The sequence below is a fragment of the Pseudorca crassidens genome, chromosome 2 (genome assembly GCF_039906515.1).
Source record: "Pseudorca crassidens isolate mPseCra1 chromosome 2, mPseCra1.hap1, whole genome shotgun sequence".
NCBI lineage: Eukaryota > Metazoa > Chordata > Mammalia > Artiodactyla > Delphinidae > Pseudorca > Pseudorca crassidens.
Window position 1 is genome coordinate 137,367,954 of NC_090297.1, and position 20,521 is coordinate 137,388,474.

The 20,521-nt window shown below is 38.2% G+C and overlaps 1 protein-coding gene across 2 annotated transcripts in view; it reads left to right on the plus strand.

Annotated features, from left to right (window-relative positions):
- The window catches only part of DHX9 (DExH-box helicase 9), a 54,777-nt gene extending 35,252 nt beyond the window's left edge, over positions 1-19,525 (plus strand). For both annotated transcript variants that reach the window (XM_067728856.1, XM_067728858.1), the window contains 14 exons: positions 3,750-3,906; positions 6,019-6,119; positions 7,444-7,657; positions 7,840-7,934; positions 8,238-8,311; positions 9,504-9,656; positions 11,919-12,079; positions 12,897-13,008; positions 13,593-13,754; positions 13,868-13,995; positions 16,326-16,555; positions 16,732-16,847; positions 17,588-17,788; positions 18,918-19,525. In XM_067728856.1, the coding sequence (XP_067584957.1) occupies positions 3,750-3,906; positions 6,019-6,119; positions 7,444-7,657; positions 7,840-7,934; positions 8,238-8,311; positions 9,504-9,656; positions 11,919-12,079; positions 12,897-13,008; positions 13,593-13,754; positions 13,868-13,995; positions 16,326-16,555; positions 16,732-16,847; positions 17,588-17,788; positions 18,918-19,212 (2,199 nt within the window). In that variant the 3' untranslated portion in view covers positions 19,213-19,525. The remainder of the gene's footprint in view (positions 1-3,749; positions 3,907-6,018; positions 6,120-7,443; positions 7,658-7,839; positions 7,935-8,237; positions 8,312-9,503; positions 9,657-11,918; positions 12,080-12,896; positions 13,009-13,592; positions 13,755-13,867; positions 13,996-16,325; positions 16,556-16,731; positions 16,848-17,587; positions 17,789-18,917) is intronic.
- The last annotated feature ends 996 nt before the right edge of the window (positions 19,526-20,521 follow it).

Consider the following 20,521-nt stretch of genomic DNA (forward strand, 5'->3'; position numbering starts at 1 on the left):
TAGTTCCCTGACCAGGGATCAAACCCGGGCCCATGGCAGTGAAAGCGCCGAGTCCAAACCACTGTACAGCCAGGGAATTTCCACAGTTTTAAATTTAATATAGTTAATGGTGTGTTTTCGGATGTTTGCAACTTTAGTCTTTTCCAACATTAATGATAATCATGCCAGAAATAAGAAAAAACTAGAATTTTTTTCACACCCTATCCTCTTTTTTTTTTTTTTTTCACCCTATCCTCTTTTGGTCCTTGGCAAACTTGTATAGAATTAACTTATTATACAATTGTATAATTCAGAGATTGATACCATAAATCAGTGACTTGTTTTTATGGCACTGTTTTACATATCCACACGAAGGTATTAGTGGGTGGACAGTATGTCATTCAGACTGTTTCCAAGCTACTGTTACTTAAAACATTCATTGGAGCTCATCCTCTTTAGAAAATAATTCCATAGCCGTTGTTGTTCATCATATTTAGTTTTAGCAAAATTTTGATCTTTATGGTTGAGCTAAAGCAAGTAAGAAAGTTTGCATGGTCTTTCAGATGACCTTTTTAAATCAAATCTGTTCCGTAGGATAAAATTTTTGCTGCTTTTGTCATTCAGAATCTTTTGAAAACTAATGTTTTCCCCCCCAATTAACTTAATCATAATAAATGTTTCAGTATTTTCTTTACTAGCATGGTAACATACCAATGTTCTTAGAGTTTAAATTATTCCAGGTCACACTAGAAACATCATGGATCATCATTACTAGTTTCCCCCAAAATAAGTGGCTTTGGTCAACTTTTCTTGAAAGATTGTCTATATTAATGTATTATTCACAGTAAAAATGGAAAAACACCTTTGCAGAAACATATGTTCTTTTTCAGATGAACCTTATCTAAACGTCACTTTACGGGGAAAACCCAAGAGAACTTAAAAGACCAATTATTAGAAATAATAGGGGACTTCCCTGGCGGTCCAGTGGTTGGGACTCTGCACTTCCACTGCAGGGGGCACGGGTTCAATCCCTGGTCGGGGAATAAGGATCCCACATGCCGCACGGCCGAAAAAAAGAGAAACACTTAGCAATATGGCTGGGAGAAAAAGTTAATATACAAAAGTCTGTTGCATTGTGTACATTACAAACAGCTAGAAAACAACTAAAGATACCACTGCGCTAGTCAGAATGTCAAACACCTAAGACTAAGTCCAACAAAAAGATATGCAGAACCTATACAGGAAAAATAAAACTTCATTACAAGACATTAGAAAAGACCAGATTGTGTTCACGGCCAATATAATATAGATGTCAGTTTGCCTGAAGTTGATCCACATCTGAATGCAATTCTAATCCATTCCCAGTAGGTTTTGTTAATAGGCTGATTATAAATACCTATAGGGAAGATTTATGGCCAAAAATAACAAGGACTCCTGTAGAAGAGCAGAATGAAGGGTCTTGCTTTACAGATCTCAGGACTTAATTTGAACCTATAATAATTAGTATAGTAGATGAGATGACAGTTTGACCAACAACAATACAGAGTGTAGAAACAGATTGTGTGTTGCATGCAGCTTCGGTATAATAGAGTGAGTGACAGATGGCATGTCAGATCAGTGGAAAGGGAATGGACTGTTCAGTAAATGGAGCTGGAAACAGTTGGTCATCCATAAGGAAATACTTGAACTTGGATCCTTACCTTATAACCAGATACAGAAATCAGCTCCAGATAAGGACTTAAATGCCAAAGCAGTTTTAAAACTCTTGAGTAGAATATATAAGTAGACATCTAGACAGCACTATCCAGTAGAAATATAATGTGGCCTACACATGCAGTTTTTAATTTTCTAGCATCATATTTTAAAAGGTGAAAAAAACAGGTAAAATTAACTCAGTATATTTTCATCATGTAGTCAATATAAAAAATATATTGACTTTTTTTTGCGGGTTTTTTTCATATTAAGTCTTCAAAATCTGTCTGTGTATTTTACACTTAGAACACATCTCAGTTTAGACCAGGCACATTTTATGTGCTCAGTAGCCACAACTATATTGGGCAACATAGTTCTATACTTTCTGGAAGAATTTCTTAGAACATGAAATGCATTAACCATCAAACAAAAGACTGAGGTATTCACCTATATTAAGATTAAGATCGTGTATTCATTCGAAGGATACTTTAAGGAAAACCACAAGCTAGAAGATTCCAATATAGCCAACAAAGGATTAGTATAGAAAATATAAACACCTCCTACAAATCAGTAAGCAAAGTACAGATGACTCAGTAGAAAAACAAGGAAATAGGCATTTTACAAAGAGGAATGATATTTGGCTAGTACATATGATGGGGTGTTCAGTCTCATTGGCGAATAGGAAAGTGCACACCAAGACCATAATAAGGTACATCTACTTTATATCCATTTGGTTAATAAAATTTTAAGTGATGATGTCAAGTATTGGAGAATATAAATATCAGCAGGATCTCTTATCCATTGCTCATAGTGGTTTATGAACTGGTGGAATGCCTTAGGAAAACAGTTGAGCATTATCTGCAAAAGTTCAACATTTACACATCCTATGAGTGCAGTTCCATACCTACACTTACCCACAGAAACTTGGCGAATGTACTGTAGGAGACATGAACTAGGATGTTCAGAGTAGCAAATGTTTGTAAGAGTAAAATCCCGGAAACAACCCACATACTTGCAGTAGTTACCACCAGAAATCTACTGGTGAATTAATGGGTACATACACACAGTGGGATATTTAAATAGTCATCAGAAAGAATAACTCTGGTGATTCACACGTGGGTGAGTCTTAGCATCGCTATAGGATGTGAAAAAGGAAATCCCTAAAGATTACATAAAATATCATACCTTCTCATAAAGTTAAGAATAGGTAAATCAGGGCTTCCCTGGTGGCGCAGTGGTTGGGGGTCTGCCTGCCAATGCAGGGGACGTGGGTTTGTGCCCCGGTCCGGGAAGATCCCACATGCCGCGCAGCCTGCGCATCCGGAGCCTGTGCTCCGCAACGGGAGAGGCCACAACAGTGAGAGGCCCGCATACCGCAAAAAAAAAAAAAAAGAATAGAATAGGTAAATCTTAAAATATATGTATGCATGCATATATATGTATGTATGTCTAGTTAGATATGCATATAAATCAGAGGAAAGGTATATGAAAAGGACTAAAAAAATTCAGGATGGTGGATTTCTCTATTTGGGGAGACAGAGTGATGGACTTGAAGACCCCATAGCTAGAGAAAGGTTTTATTAGAGTTCTAGCTTTCATGTTGTTGTTTGGTGGGTTGATGGAAACTTTACATTATTAAATAATAAATGTCTCGACCATTTTGTTTGAATGGACTAAATATAGCCTTTTCAGCATTTGTAAGATTCACTTTACAGGTGATTGGAAAACTGATTTTTGGCACATCATGGCTTTCCCCTTTTCTCTAGTAGTTTGTGCAACTGAAAATATAAATTTCACTGAAAATTTCCTCTCGTTAATGTTTGTTTTTTTCTCTTCCCTTCCCTTCCCCTACCCTAGTAGCGCTCATTTCTAATTCCCACGAGTAGGCTACAACTGTTCTTAAGAATACTGTTACCGTATCCCACTGTAATCCTTCATCTTACTTCTACAAGCCGCCCAAGAAACTGAATTTCACTGATATCTTGTGGCTTATTAACACAAGAAATCTTTTAGCTGTACCTTGTGAGCAAGGACTTTTCAATGCATTTATTTTTCCATTTGTGTTTGTGTTTTAATAGACTGACTTCCTTTTGGTAGTGTTGCGTGATGTCGTTCAGGCATATCCTGAAGTTCGCATTGTTCTCATGTCTGCTACTATTGATACGAGCATGTTCTGTGAATATTTCTTCAGTTGCCCAATCATTGAAGTTTATGGGAGGACTTACCCAGTTCAAGGTAAATATCGTGGGGGTGGGATGGGAGGGTGAACATTTTTTGTAGTGTGGATTTTCTTAATCCTAGAGATTGGAGTAATAGTTTAAAGGATATTTAAAATAAAATCCAAATCAGGGTATCAAATGCATCATAGCGTTCTTGGGGTTTTAGTCAAGGAGTAGTGAGTTTCGTTTACAACTTGAGGAGTTTGCATATCCAGTGAATTTCCTGTCCTTACAGCTAAAGTTAACTTGTAAGATTTTATAGTCGAGTGTAAATTAATATGCCTATAGATGTTCATGGGAAATAACTGTTAAAAGTTCAAGCAGCCAGGGTCAAATTAACTAGAGAATCAATCTTTCCTAGAGCCAGAGCAGGCAGATTTTGAAGTGAGATTAAGATGAGAGTTTCAAGGTCAAATATTTCTGATTGTTAAGAGTTTATTTAGAAGATTTTGTCATTACCATTTTCTAGAATAGTCATCTAGTAGCTTGGTTTTAAAAATTACAGCACAGTTTAATTGAGGGCATGAAAATAAGCTAAAAATTTTTCAGTGTACGTATGAAATGATGAATGGCTACGTCAGGATGCTAACTTGAAATTCAGAAGGTGAGGGTAGCTCTGAAATAAAAGTCAGTGCGCTCATATCTCACGAGGGTTAATAATGGTTAATAATGCTGCAACTGCTTTGCATGCGTACTGGCGTTGAAAAAATAATTAAATGGATGACAGATGGTGGGAACCAGGTTTACTGCTGGAGTGGGAGGTTACAGGTAAGTATGAGGGAAGGCTTGAGTGAACCCTGTGGTACTGGATTACAATTGGAGACATTAGTGAGAACTCGTGATTAGATAGAAATGGATAGATACAAAACTAAATATACATGTGTATGGACCCATGGATTAGCATACATAGATATATTTTCTAGCTCTGTCTGCTGAGCAGGCCTAGAAGTAATGACATCCCAGTAGCAAGGATCATGTTTCCAACACGCAGATCATGTTTCCAATACCATTCTCCAGTTAAAGGAACCAGATGCCCTTGAAGAAATGACTGATTCTGAAGTTGAGGCAGGGAATATACAAGATGAGCCTGAAACATCTTATAGTGACAGAAAGTAAGGAAGTGCTTTAAAAAAATAAAAAAACAGTGAAGGGGACAAAGGGACATAGGAGTCAACATGAAAGCTCTCAGTGCCCAAAAATGGAATGGTTGGAACAAAAAAGTAGAAAACGTAGTATTGGATTATAACCTAAAGTATAGAATAGATACCCATGAATTTATATGGTGGTTGAATAAATAAGTGGGTAATAAAGACAAAGCTGTCATATGGAAGAACTAGAAAAAAATTACGTAGATACTCTCTCTTAGCAAAGTGATGCTTAACTCCTTCAGTGTGTGCTGTGCTTAATGAATTGCTTCCAAAGAGTAGAGTATGGAAAGGGGGAAACGAGTCACTCAGCGATGGAGTTAACTTGGCAAACACTACCTCAGGTTGATCCAGTTTAATGTCATCAGTGATGAGTCATGTTGATAGTATGTACCTTTGATATAATGAGATGAGAATGGTACTTTAGGGCTCTAAGGGTATAGAGGGGGAAGTGTTTAGATTATGAGATACTTCTGAAACACTTCTGGAACACTTCAAAGAACCTCAGGAGCATAATTGATCAGTAGATGTTCCAACCTTCGCATTGAAGTCCTTTTTTAAGAGTAATAACTAAAAGGAACCCATTTTTACCTGTACATCCTGATAGAGGAAGGATGGACTATGGTATATTATTGTATTGATAGTAATTTTTCTCTATATATAACACCCACACTGGGAGTATACAACATAGAGCACAATATGCATTCCATGAATGTTTGATTGAATATTGTGTATAGCGGATACCCTGACTGGCTTTGTGGGAACATGTATAAGAGATACCTCACCCTCCTCCAAGGTTCAAGAGATGGAAACACTGAGTTTGATTGGAAAAAGAGTTTATTGACACTGAAGTTTCTTGGCAGTTGTGAAGAATCAGATGGAAGGGTATGAAGTAGTTTTGAATTATGAATTAGAAAATGAGTTTTAAAGACTGCTCCGTTCTGCAAGTTGATAGTACTTACCTGACTGCATTGTCCTGCCAGAATATTTTCTGGAAGACTGTATTCAGATGACCCACTTCATTCCTCCACCAAAGGACAAGAAGAAGAAGGATAAGGATGATGATAGTGGTGAAGATGATGATGTAAGTGAATTTCATGAAGAATTTTCATTGTGGGCAAAATTGTTATTGCAGGGAATGATTTTAGTAAAAACATGCAATGAGTTAGCATTACAAAAAACTTCTAAAAATTGACTGTAATGTCTATCTTCGAATTAATTGATATATTTCACTCCAAAGAATTCCATGTTCAGTGAAAAGCGCTTTTCATACCATGAGTTAAATCATCTCTGGCATAAAGGTTAAAAAAAAGAGAAAGGAGTAAGATATTTAATAACTCCCATTTTGTAAGGCTTTGCTGCTCAGAGTGTTTTCCATGAGCCACAGCACCTGGGAAACTGGAAGAGAGGTGGAATCTTGTGCCCCACCCCAGATCTCCTAAATCAGAATCCACGCTTTAACAAGACCTTCGGGTGACCCATATGTACAATAAAGTTTAAGCAATAGCAGCTACAGCCCTAGGTTACAGAGACTGTATGGTAATGACATTAGCAGATGGAGAGAGTATTAAAGTGGGGGATGATGAGGGATTTCCTAAGAAACAGGAAAGAAAAGTGACACTTACTTCGTAGTGCTTCAGAGTTGGACCAGTGATATTTAAAAATGCATCTTGAATCTGGAAACATGAACAGAATGAATGCTACAAGGCAGCCAGCAATGCAGAATATGATAAACATAACCTAGGATTCGGTATTTTTAATCAGATTTGAGGATATAAATGAATTATATTATGAATTATATCCTCAAATCCGATGAATTAAAAAGTTTCTTAGGGGGGAAAAATCAATTGTAACAACTTCATTTCCCGTTACTGAAGGTTTGGTTTATCATTGGTTCTCAGGCAGACTTTTTGGAAAATACAGACCACATTATTTCAGATGTAGATGAGGTGATCAAATACCCTGTCTGCCGGTATGAGTGAGCCTGGGAATTACACAGGAAGACATTGTGTATATATAATTACATGATAATTGATACAAAGAGAGGATCATAGGAGCATTTTATTAATCAGTAAGGAAAATATTTTTGAAAAACCAAGAGTTTATAGTCATAAGAGAGAAATAAGCTTGGTAGAAGGAGCCATTAGAAGTTTTAGAGTCAAATTTAAGAGTTTGTGCTTGAATTTTAGTCATGTCCTATGGGAAGTATTGGTCAGTAGAAAAATTCAGTATGTCAGCGTGCAGTAGTTTTTGAAAATTAAATTTCTTCTATATGCCAGATAAGACTAATCAGCTAGAATCAATAAGGACATTAGGTGTCATGTGAACATTAAGTAAAATGTAGGAGACTTAACTCCTGGGCTGTACTAATGGAGACAGTCCAAAATATGTCTCCCTGTTTTTTGCAGGCAAATTGCAACCTGATCTGTGGTGATGAATATGGTCCAGAAACAAAGATGAGCATGGCTCAACTGAATGAGAAAGAAACTCCTTTTGAACTCATCGAGGCTCTACTTAAGTACATCGAGACCCTCAATGTTCCTGGAGCTGTGTTGGTTTTTCTGCCTGGCTGGAATTTGATTTATACTATGCAGAAGCATTTGGAAATGAATCCACATTTTGGTATGAGTCTTCTTTGAATTCTCAACTATTTGAGTGAAAAATGAATGATTTTGCGTGCACCCTAGCCAATATGTGAAAACAAAATTTAGTGTTGTATCAATTTTTGATTAAAAACATACATAATGTAGAAGTTTTAAACTCGGCTCCTATTTTTAGACCTTAACTTTTCCATATTTTTATAGGAAGCCATAGGTATCAGATTCTACCTCTGCATTCTCAGATTCCTCGAGAGGAACAGCGCAAAGTATTTGATCCAGTACCAGCTGGAGTAACCAAGGTAAATAGTAAACATTACAGTTACGGGGTTGGAAGTAACGTAGATATTAGACAACTATTACAGACCTTCAAAGAGCTATCCAAAAAAATTGTAATCCATCTGAATTGAGGAAGAAAAAAGGGGTCCTTTCTTCATGAGTTTAGTAGGTTTTTCAATTATCCAGTCAATGAATGAGTAATTTATTTGAAGATTTCTGTAATTCTGTTGTCATTTGTTACATAAGCAGACCATTCCTTTTAAGTACATAATAGGAAAATATTTTCTGAAGTGTAATTTTTCTTAACACCATTTCTTTCTTCACAGGTTATTTTGTCCACAAATATTGCTGAGACAAGCATTACCATAAATGATGTTGTTTATGTCATTGACTCCTGCAAGTAAGTTCCCAAGGAACCCATTGCCTTGAATACAGTAAATCTGTACAATACTCCATGTAGTGTCTAGAATCAGTTAACAGAATCAAAAACACCTTATTTTTAAAACTCTTGTGTTCTCTTACCATCAGAATTACTGTGCTGCGTCTGTATGTACTGAGTTATAGTGTAATTAATGATTCTTGGTGTTGATCATCATATCAGTTATTGTAGAAAGTGACGAAGCTTAACACTAACTTCTGACTGCTTCCCACTTATTCTTGTCTGCTGGTGTTTTGCTCATTTCCCATTGGGTGTTTCCATTGACCACTGCCACACAGTGGCATGCTCTTTGGTGTATAAAGATGTCCAGTATTTAGCTCATGACAAGTGACCTATTTGTAGGACACTACTTAAGAATTAAGACTTCATATTTGGTATGAGATACCCTGGGAAATACACAGGGAGGCATTGTGTATAGGTAATTACATGCTAATTGATACACAGAGAGGACAAAAACGTCGAAACATTGTTCTGTCTAGCCAGTTTGTGCCTCATGTCTTCTCTCTGTAGCCCCTAAGCCTTTCCTGGCAATTGAAGATTTGCCAGTGCCCACTTTAGGGAATGGTGAATAGCATGCCCCTCATTTGTGCCAATCCCAGTCATTTAGTGCCAGCTGCCTATGTGTAACATTGACAAATTCTGAGGTTGCTTAGGGGTTCAAGAGGACCGTGCCAACACCACTTGGTGAGGTCATCAGAAGTGCTACATGTTCCAGTTTAGCACATAGCCTTTAGATCATAGATTGCCTAAAAGTTAAACTAAACTTCAGAATAGAGTTGGCTTTGAATAATTAGCACTCACTTACCTGCACGTGCCAGATCCTGTTTAAGTGCTCTATGTTCATTAATTCACATAATGTTCATAAAAACACTGCAAGATAGGTGATAGTATTATACTCATTTTCACATGAGGCACAGAAAGATTAGTAACTTGGCCGAGATCATCCAGCTGGTAAGTGGCACATGTATATTGTATTGCCTCCTAGCAGGTTGGCAGCCTGAAAGAGTGCAGAGTCAAATTCTTAGCGGTGCTGTTCACAGACAGACATCGCGAGTAGGCATGACTGGAAAGCATCTGCCACTCAGTGGAAATGTAATAGTTATGTATTGATAGTACACGTGAGTTTTAGAATTAACTGCTCTTTCCTATTTAGGCAAAAAGTGAAGCTGTTCACTGCTCACAACAATATGACCAATTATGCTACAGTTTGGGCATCCAAAACAAACCTCGAGCAGCGGAAAGGACGAGCTGGCCGTGTACGGCCTGGCTTCTGCTTTCACCTCTGTAGCCGAGCTCGTTTTGAGAGGTAAGACCAATTCTTGAGTAAAGAATGAAGTTGGTTTTTGGGGGGGTTTTTTTTTTAGCCTTTTACACACACACCCCTCCCCACACCTCTCTGCCCTTACATAAACTTAATGAACTCAGAACATAAGTGCTTCCAGTTAATTGGAGGAAACTTAGCTTAGGTAGTGAGATTGTGGTAAGGATGAAATCAGAAATTATCAATGGTGGCATGTTTGATACCTATTTACTAATAACCTTTTAAAAGCATAACATGTTTTCCACACCACACATCTTTATCACTTTGGGATTACTGATATTTATGGAATGGTTAACTTTTCTGAAAAATAACTTTAAAATAACAATACTCTTGTATTTATAGACACCCTCCCCTACCCCCCCATTAGCACATCACCTCTGTCATGATCCTCCTTATGTGCCTGAGAAACAGAGGGCATTATTTAGGTAAGGAGGCCAAAGCTTAAGAAGCTTAGCTGACTTCTCCAGGACTGAAACCCAAGTCTGTTAATACCTTGTCCGTTTCCGTTTATACCACAGATCCTTTTGGAGAATGTTTGTGGATGAGACCAATTGGTTTAAAAAATACTTCTCTGGGGTGCGAACTCACCATCTTCTCAGTTCGAAAGTCGTTATTCCTTGCCTCCCACCTCACCCCCCAATTTAAAAAATAAAAAATACTTCTCTCTGAATTATAGGCTTAAGTTATGTATTTAGTTGTATGTTTCTGGAAATCAGTGTGGTGTACATTAGCTTTAACCAGTTGATAATAAAGGTAGAGTTAGGAGGTGTTTGTGTGTACCACAATGAAGAATTGTGGGACAGACTAATTTAGGTGACCAGATGTATATAGCACACTGAAGAAAGGTCAAAGCTTTGATTTGCTTTTATACTGGTAACATATGGCTCCCTAGTAATTACAAATGTTAGTTTATTTGAGCATCAGAAGTTGATGCAGGAGACTGGCTGCAACATTTGGAAGACACTTAGTTCTTTTTAAAGGTTGGCTTGTCCCTTGACCTGAATAAACAAGTACTATACTCTAATATTAGAGTAAAACCAGCTCCTAATTAGTTAACAGCATGAATAGATCTGTAAGGGATTTTTATTCTTTTCTCTGTAGGATGAGGAATAGATATGCTATATGCATCTATGTAAACCTGATTAAAGCTGATCTGGGTCTTACCAGCAATGTTGGAATTCACCTCTAAATGGTTCCTATGAATCTTCATTATAAATAGTTTATATAGGATAAGCCTGAATTGGAAACGTAGAGACTTGGATTTTATACTCTTTGTGCCTAATGTATCACATAATCTTAAACATTTACACTCTTTAGGCCTTTGTTTCCCCATTCTACAAAATGAGATTAAGTTACTGAACCTTTTTGTGTCTCTTTCCTCAGTTGAAAAAGGAAGGTAATACAATACTAATCGAATTAAGGTAATACAATACTAATGCGAATTAAGTGAGTCAGTAATGGAAAATACTGAGAACAATACTTGGCACGTAGTAAACTCTCAGTAAATGTTAGCTATTGTTATTATTGTTAATACTGATTTATATTAATAGTTTTTATTATTAAAAATTTAAAGGGTTAGATAATCTGTAAGATCCTTTCCAGTGGCACTAAATTTATACAGACTAGGAAGTAGGGGAAGAGGTAGCAGGGAGATATTAGAATTAGCCTGCATCTCCCACAGAAGGTCTTGCTACCTTTTTTTTTTTTTTTTTTTTTTGCGGTACGCAGGCCTTTCACTGCTGTGGCCTCTCCCGTTGCAGAGCACAGGCTCCGGACGCGCAGGCTCAGCAGCCATGGCTTATGGGCCCAGCCGCTCCGCGGCATGTGGGATCTTCCCGGACCGGGGCCCGAACCCGCGTCCCGTGCATCGGCAGGCAGACTCAACCACTGCGCCACCAGGGAAGCCCCTTGCTACCATTTTTAACCCATGTTTGTCAGTAGCCAGACCTGAAGAAGCCATGGGTGGGGGTAATAACATTAGAGATTTGGGATAATTTTTCATCCTCCTTCACTCAGCTGAAAATGCCTTCAAGCCATAAGGGTGAAGTCGTAAGCCACTACTCAACCACTTAAGAGGGTCTTGTCCAGAGAGTCTTTGTAGTAAATATAAAACGTTCTTTTGTAATTGTAAAACGATGAGGGAAGGGCAGCTCTGTATATTCCTGATTATCTCTCTGCGAAGTTTTTGTTAAAAAAACGTTTGTGTACGCAAGTGAAGATGGTTATTTTATGCTTATTTTCTCTTAGACTCGAAACCCACATGACCCCGGAGATGTTCCGAACACCATTGCATGAAATTGCTTTGAGCATAAAACTTCTGCGTCTGGGAGGAATTGGCCAATTCCTGGCCAAGGCAATTGAACCTCCGCCTTTGGATGCTGTGATTGAAGCAGAACACACACTTAGAGGTACCTACAAATACAGACCTGCCTAACACATGCTAATTATACCATCTGTCTTGTCCTGGCAAGTAACACTTAACAAATGAGTCAAGAAGAGGATATAGTCCACAGGACTGTGATAACAAAACTTGCAATGTTGCTTAATGTACTTAGTGTGGTCAGTGTATAAAATGAGCAACATAAGGTAAGAAAAGGATGATGTGAGTCTTATTTGGGGGAAAAAAAGGAGAAAAGGCATGCGTTATCTCTTAACCAGTGGTTAATGATCAGAACGTGAATTATTCATGATACCCACAGTGTTTTATGTACATTTCATAGAACATCTATTTATATTTTCTTATCACACTTACAGAGGCAATGTAGTATAGTGGAAAAAAATACGGGTGTTGGAGTCCAGGGGATCTGAATTTGAATCTCGTGCTCACCTGCTGTGTGAACTTCAGATTTTTATTCTCCAGATTTCATTTCTTTCTAGAAATTATCAACAGATGCTATCAGACTTGTTAGAGCATGTAGCTGTTTATGCTGCTATTACAGTTATTACTGTATTTATAGACTTCTCATGGACGGTACTCAGCTTTACAGCCTACAGGGCCTAATTCTAGTACATTCTTCATGTTAGGTGCTCGAGAATTTGGTTTTGTTCTGTTTCTGAGTGAAGAGAATTGTTCGCTATGAGCATGGTGCTGGCAGTTGGCTTGACAGTTGAGGAAAACTTAAGTGCAGTATCTGAACCTTAATCTGTAAACAGATGTTTCATCTTTGCCTAGGTTAAAGGGGTGTTCATTACTGTTTCTGCTCACAAAGAAATATCTCCCCACAGAGCTTGATGCATTAGATACCAATGATGAGTTGACTCCTCTGGGACGAATCCTGGCTAAGCTCCCCATTGAGCCTCGTCTTGGCAAAATGATGATAATGGGGTGTATTTTCTAGTAAGTGCTTTGTTTTATTGCTGATAGTTAAATGGTAAAACAGTTTTAGAATTTTATCCCCCTCCCAATAAAAACAGGATGGGCTCGAATAGAAGAAAAAACTAAATATTCTTCAGTAGAGAAGTGGCATACTTTAGATACTGAGAAAAGTGTGAAATGAGAAGAACAGTCAATGGATGGACACCTGGGCCCAACTTTTTTGGGGAAAGAGCACAGACTTCTCAAAAGAGAAGTGCAGTTAAGTAGGTTAAGTAGTTTTCCTTCAAAGAGAAAGATTAGGAAAACAGGTATATGTTATTAGAAGGTTTTGAAGATTAAGAAATTTTGTAAGATGAGGGAGAATGGGAAAGGAAAAATATAATACTTGGTCAGTTTATGGTAAATATGCTTCCATTAATATCAGAACTCATTATTTTTTCCCCTTTTTGCCTCTGGAGAGCAGCTGTAAAATTCTTTTTGTTCAGCCAGTTTCAGTGCTGTTAAAGCAATATCGTAGCCAATAAAGACTGACCCACAGTTGACAGTACTGCCCAAGTTGCTGGAACAAGAATGTGATCTAGACTGAATTTTCCTGTCTGTTTCAGTGTGGGAGATGCTGTTTGTACCATCTCTGCTGCCACCTGCTTTCCGGAGCCTTTCATCAGTGAAGGAAAGCGACTGGGTTATATCCATCGAAATTTTGCTGGAAACAGATTTTCTGATCATGTGGCCCTTTTATCAGTATTCCAAGCTTGGGATGATGCTAGGTATGGGCTTGAAAGAGGAGAATTATAAGATTTGGGTGAACTGTCTCTAGTTTGTAATCTGTATGTAGTTCTTTAGGCTTTGGGAATGACTCTTAACAACCTGTTTGTTTTAGAATGGGTGGAGAAGAAGCAGAGATACGTTTTTGTGAGCACAAAAGACTCAATATGGCTACACTTAGAATGACCTGGGAAGCCAAAGTTCAGCTCAAAGAGATTCTGATTAATTCTGGATTTCCAGAAGGTAAGATTCTCACATTCTTAAGACACATCTGAAGTAACCTTAATGTAATACATGCACATTGACAGTGCAGTATATTTTAGCTTCAAACATTAGACCCTTTGCTTTTTCTGTGTTCCTGGCTATTTCTTATTTCTTTGAACTCTGGTGATAATCAGTTTTTCACATTAATTCAGTCTTTTACAGGATGCAGAAGGTTATAATGTTCAAATTGTAATTTAGTACAGAGATGATTAATAGACCTTTTGAGAATTGTGCTACTTTGGGAGGACTTTTTGTTTTTACTAATTTTTATTGGAGTATAGTTGATTTACAGTGTTGTGTTAGTTTCTGCTGTACAGCAGAGTGAATCAGTTGTACACATATCCACTCTTTTAGATGGGAGGATTTTTTAAATCCATCCACTTGTGAAGAACACAGGTCTAGCTTTTAGCACCTTTTGAATGAACAGTTTGTTGAAATACCTCAAGTAGTGGTTTGTGAGGTGATTTATTAATTTGCCCATCTGTTCAGTTTTAGATGTGAAGTAAACTCTACTGTGTTAAATTTTCATTGGCTTTAAATAAGGTTTTAGTGGACAATTACAGAGGACTTTGATACGTGAGATAGGAATAGTAATCCAGCTGTTTATTTCTTGTGTGAATTTGAACTATTGTACTTTTCTCCAATTAGATTAAGAGACAGAGTTATTTCCTGAAACATTGAAAATTGGAACACATAACCAGAAACAGCTGTTTAGTTGAGAGACAGAGGTAGTTGGGCAGTAACTAGATAACTAAAGTAATTCTATTCTGTTGTAAACTGACTAAACTTTTAATTTTTTAAAAAAATGTATTTATTTTTGCTGTTTTGCGTCTTCGTTGCTGCACATAGGCTTTCTCTAGTTGTGGCGAGCGGGGGCTACTCTTCTTTGCGGTGCATGGGCTTCTCATTGCGGTGGCTTCTCTTGTTGTGGAGCACGGGCTCTAGGCGCGCGGACTTCAGTAGTTGTGGCTCGCGGGCTCTAGAGCGCAGGCTCAGTAGTTGTGACGCACCGGCTTAGTTGCTCTGTGGCATGTGCGATCTTCCCGGATCAGGGCTCAAACCCGTGTCCCCTGCATTGGCAGGCGAATTTTTTTTTTTTTTTAATGGCTGTGTTCGGTCTTCGTTTCTGTGCAAGGGCTTTCTCTAGTTGCGGTGAGCGGCGGGGGCCACTCTTCATCGCGGTGCGCGGTCCTCTCACTGTCGTGGCCTCTCTTGTTGCGGAGCACAAGCTCCAGACGCGCAGGCTCAGTAATTGTGGCTCACGGGCCTAGTTGCTCCGCGGCATGTGGGATCTTCCCAGACCAGGGCTCAAACCTGTGTCCCCTGCATTGGCAGGCAGATTCTCAACCACTGTGCCACCAGGGAAGCCCAAGCAGGCGGATTCTTAACCATTGTGCCACCAGGGATTTCCCAATTCGTAGCTTTTTAATCAAAATCAAAGGAAAAGAGAAAAACATTTTTGTGTGATAGACTCTTCACAACAGTCCTGAGATGCATATATTACTACCCCATTTTATAGATGAGGAGACTGACACAGAAGCTTAAGTTACATGTCCAGACTCAATTAGGAAGTTTATAAGACTAAGATTCAAGTTTTTTAGAACAAAGTATATCTGCTCTCTTACCATCGTACTTTCCATGTGCCTAAAGCATAGTTTGGATGAAGACGTCCACCTTCTAGTGGGTTCCTCTTAAGTTGTCATTCCATCTCCTGTAGAAGGAACAGCTTTTTTTTTTTTTTTTTTTTTTTTTTGCACTATGCGGGCCTCTCACTGTTGTGGCCTCTCCCGTTGTGGAGCACAGGCTCCGGACGTGCAGGCCCAGCGGCCATGGCTCACGGGCCCAGCCACTCCGCGGCATGTGGGATCTTCCCGGACCGGGGCACGAACCCGTATCCCCTGCATTGGCAGGCGGACTCTCAACCACTGCGCCACGAGGGAAGCCCAGGAACAGCTTTTTAAAAACAGCGTATGGAACACTGTGGTCATATCAGTCTAGCTCTTATTCTGAGAGTAGATGGTTATTGGGGTTTTTTTAAAAATACTTACTCCAAGCTTATATTTTATTGAGTCTACAAGAGAATACAGACATTTTAATTTTCTTACTGTGGCTACTCAGCAGAATTTCTCCTTGCATTTAATCTGAGTGCAAGAGTTCTGAGAAGAGAGGAAGTTAGACAGGTTATTTGAAAAAGGAGGGTGGAGGAGGGGTTAATTCTTCTAATTGTCATCTAATTCTGGCAAATACATGCAATGTGAGGATTAGCCAGATACCTGATTTTTTTTTTTTAATCTCCTTCCTCTTAACAGAGTGTTTATTGACACAAGTGTTTACTAACACTGGACCAGACAATAATCTGGATGTTGTTATCTCTCTCCTGGCCTTTGGCGTGTACCCCAATGTGTGCTATCATAAGGAAAAGAGAAAGATTCTCACCACTGAAGGGCGTAATGCGCTTATCCACAAGTCATCTGTTAATTGTCCTTTTAGCAGCCAAGACATGAAGTACCCATCTCCCTTCTTTGTTTTTGGTGAAAAGGTAAGAAAAGATTAGTTTAGAAAAGTTTACATTTAAAATCCAAATTATCTTTACTTATTAATGTGCAGTGGGAACATGAGTTTTAATTTTCAAAGCATAGTTCATTATCATTATATGGTAGTTGATTGACAGTTGGAATGTCAACTATTTCCTCTTGCCTCTTTCTCTGTCTTCAGATTCGAACCCGGGCCATCTCTGCTAAAGGCATGACCTTAGTCACCCCCTTGCAGCTGCTTCTCTTTGCCTCCAAGAAAGTCCAGTCTGATGGACAGATTGTGCTTGTAGATGACTGGTATGGATTTTCATATGTGAACTCAACTGAATTCTTAAATTGAAATGTAATGGGATTCAGCTGCTAATCTAACTTAATTTGTGAAACATGGCAAAATTTGATGGCACAAGTGAGATGCTTTATAACACTGTCTTTTCTTGGCGAGTAGTATATCTTAGGAGTATGGTTCATAGTTGGTAGTAAAGTCAAGTCTTAAATTGACTATACCAGCAGAAGCAGATGCATTAGGCATTGGAGCCGCATCCACTACCATGAATACTACACTAAGGAATTAGAGTCTGATTGGAGCTTGGGCACTTCTTTTTTCTGTATACTTTATAGTACTTAGAGACTGGTGGTGAGTGGGTAGTAAGCACTTGGCAGGAATTGATAGACTATAACGAATGGTTAGTAGGCTCAGTCATATTCTTGAAAACTTGCAAAACTAACAATCTTAGTGTCTTATTTCATTCTTTTGTTGGAGGCTGAGTGATCTGTATTGTAAGAGTATTTTGCTCGACAGACTTTGTGGTTCACAACTCCTGCCAATAGCTAGCAGCGAATTTCAAGAAGTAACCTTAGACTATTATTCTTCCTACGTGTGTTTGCCTAATTCTGGGGCCATTACATTAGTTGAAAGTATTGGTACTTGGAAAGAAGTTAAATTTATCCCATCACTTGCCATGTGTGAAATTGAAAGATAATAGTCTTTTTCTATGTGTACCACGTCTCTCATTTTTAATCATTTTTCTCTATTTTAGGATCAGACTGCAAATATCTCACGAAGCTGCTGCCTGTATCACTGCTCTCCGGGCAGCCATGGAGGCTCTGGTTGTTGAAGTAACCAAGCAGCCTGATATCATCAGCCAGTTGGACCCTGTTAATGAACGTATGCTAAACACAATCCGCCAAATCTCTAGGCCCTCAGCTGCTGGCATCAACCTTATGATTGGCAGTACACGGTGAGTACCACAGTAACTTCTCTTTGAACTAAGCAGAGTACAGTAATCTTATACTGGCCTAAAATTCCCACAGTTAGTTAATAGAGGCCTTGTTATTTGAGTTACAGTTCTAGACAAATGCTGAATATGAAGTCTAGTTCTGGTTAGCACACTCAGAAAAAAGGGTGTTACTTTTGTGTTAATGATCTATTACACCAGTGTGTGCTAGAGATAGAAGGAGATCTTTAAAGTACATATAGAGCCCAGGATAGGTCACATGACAGGAAAGAGAAAGACCCCAGACAGTCCTCTTCTCAGTACTGCTTTGCCATCTCCAAAGAAAAAATGATGAGGTGTTAAATTCATTCTTCAAATGAAAAGCATCAGGGTTTATCTTAGGGAAATACAAGAACATGGATATCTATAAGTAAAGAAGTATGAAGTTTCTCTTAATTCTTAAAATGTTTTATCTGCTTCAGTTTTTTTCACCTTCAGAAAGTTTCTTTGCCCACAGCTCTTTCTTTGGAAATACTTGATGCCTGCAGGCAGAACAGCAGTACAGTCACCTCCCATATAGTCTCTTAGGTTTCACTGATTGTCAGCATTTTGTGACACAAATATTACACACTTCTTTTGCTTAATCGTTTGTGATTAAGTTGCATTTTACATCAGTATGCTTCATGTATCTTTTGAGAACACAGCATAAACAATACTAGTTCACACCCCAAAAATGTGTTAGAATAACACGATCTAATATACAACCATTAATTTTTTTTAGTCACTCAAAAATATTCTTTAATCTCCCCGTCAAGATTCGCTTACTGCATTTGGTTATAAACTGTTATCTTAATGTATAGAAGTGCTGTGTGCTTTATGGATTCTGGCTTCCCATTTTGCCTATAACTGAGTTAACTACTTCTTTAAACTAATGAAACATAGTACTTAGGGTGTGCCACACTGTGTTAAGTGCTTTTCTGATATTAACTCATTTTAATATTTAACCTGTCTATGATGTATTCAGTGTTTGTGCCTTTGGCTTCATTCCCTTTATGCATTACATTTTCGAATGTGACTGAATGTTTATATTTTGTGACTAGTTGAGAAGTACTAAGGATGCTTTGCTAAAGTGGTGGTTTTGTGCTCTTGCTAGGTATGGAGATGGTCCACGTCCTCCCAAGATGGCTCGATATGACAATGGAAGTGGATATAGAAGGGGAGGTTCAAGTTATGGCGGTGGAGGCTATGGGGGTGGTGGAGGCTACGGTGGCAGTGGCTATGGGGCTGGCTCCAGCTACCGGGGAGGCTACAGAGGGACTTCCCGAGGTGGCTATGGAGGTGGCCCAGGGGGAGGCTACAGAGGGTCTGGGGGGTCCCAGCGAGGAGCTGGCAGAGGGGGCTATGGGAGCGGCTACTTTGGACAAGGAAGAGGAGGCGGTGGCTATTAAAGCTTGCGAGTGTCAGTGCCTGTGCACAGACAGGTAAAATAATGCATGCTGCCCATTTTCCCAAGTTGTTTATGTGCTGCCAATAAGTAAACCCATTTTTCACCCGTTCTGTGGTTTGTCATAGTTTAAGGAAACTAAACATTTAGGTATATTGGTGATTTTGTTTATATTATGTAAAATATCATGCTCTATTATAAAAGTACTACAGTTTGTATTTTTTCTTTAAGGAGTAAAGATTTGCCTTTAAAGTTAACTTGATATTTTCTTGACTTTAGTTTAATACAATAGAAATAAAATATTACATTGAATACTGGCCATGTAGTTAATTGTTGATCTTATTTACACATTAGAAAAATTTTACAATGGCACTTAATTACATCTGTTAGTTTTAAACATCAGAGGAAAAACTGTACTTCGTTTCACAAGTACACCAATTGATGTTATTTACTTACAGGAGTTAGAATAAATAACCTTGAAATGCAGTTGTTATTCTTGCAGTAAATATGGCCAGTACACAATTGACATGGGCCTCTGTATCTGAATAAAACTTTTGACCTAAGGCTGAACATTTTTACTTTTTCCCAAGCTTTGTCTTTGAAAAATCTAAGACCAAGGCCAGCGTTCTCTTTTCTTAGGTTAGTTTCCAGTGTAAAAATTATTTTAAAATTTTAATCAAAATTAAAAATTAATCTACGTAACCCTTGAATAAAGATTATATTTAGGCAAAGAAGCTTCACCAGTGCATAAAGTTTAGATATTTGACAGGTTACTCTACATTAACATGTATTTCAAAGGATACTTGTTAAGCTAGTTTATTTTAGTGGAGATGTTTATACGCTTATAACATTTTATAAGTTTCCGATGAATTTTCACATTTCTAATTTCAGAATAGCACAGTATAGTAGAGATTACAAAGTTTTTGGTTGAGACAGAACTGAGCTCACGTCTTAATGCTGCTGACACATGAATGATCTTGGGCAACTTATATTTTGTGTTAATGTCATTTTCAAAATCCTCTTCTCATTATACATATGTTCTTTAGATCACCTTTAGCAGTTACTGTTGATAAGCTGATTAGTCCAGTTTAGAGACTCTCAAATCTGTGTCTCCAGCTGAGATTTTCTTTCTGAGCATCCAGACCTTGGTAAACAACTACTTACTGGACATACATTTCTGTCCAGAAATAAAAAAAAACTTAAGTACTTCACAAACTGAAGAAAACCCCCTAACTCATCCTATGCTCTGTACTCCGTTCATGTTCAACTGGTTTTTCTTTGTTTAAACACAGATAGGAGTTTCTGCCAAAGCC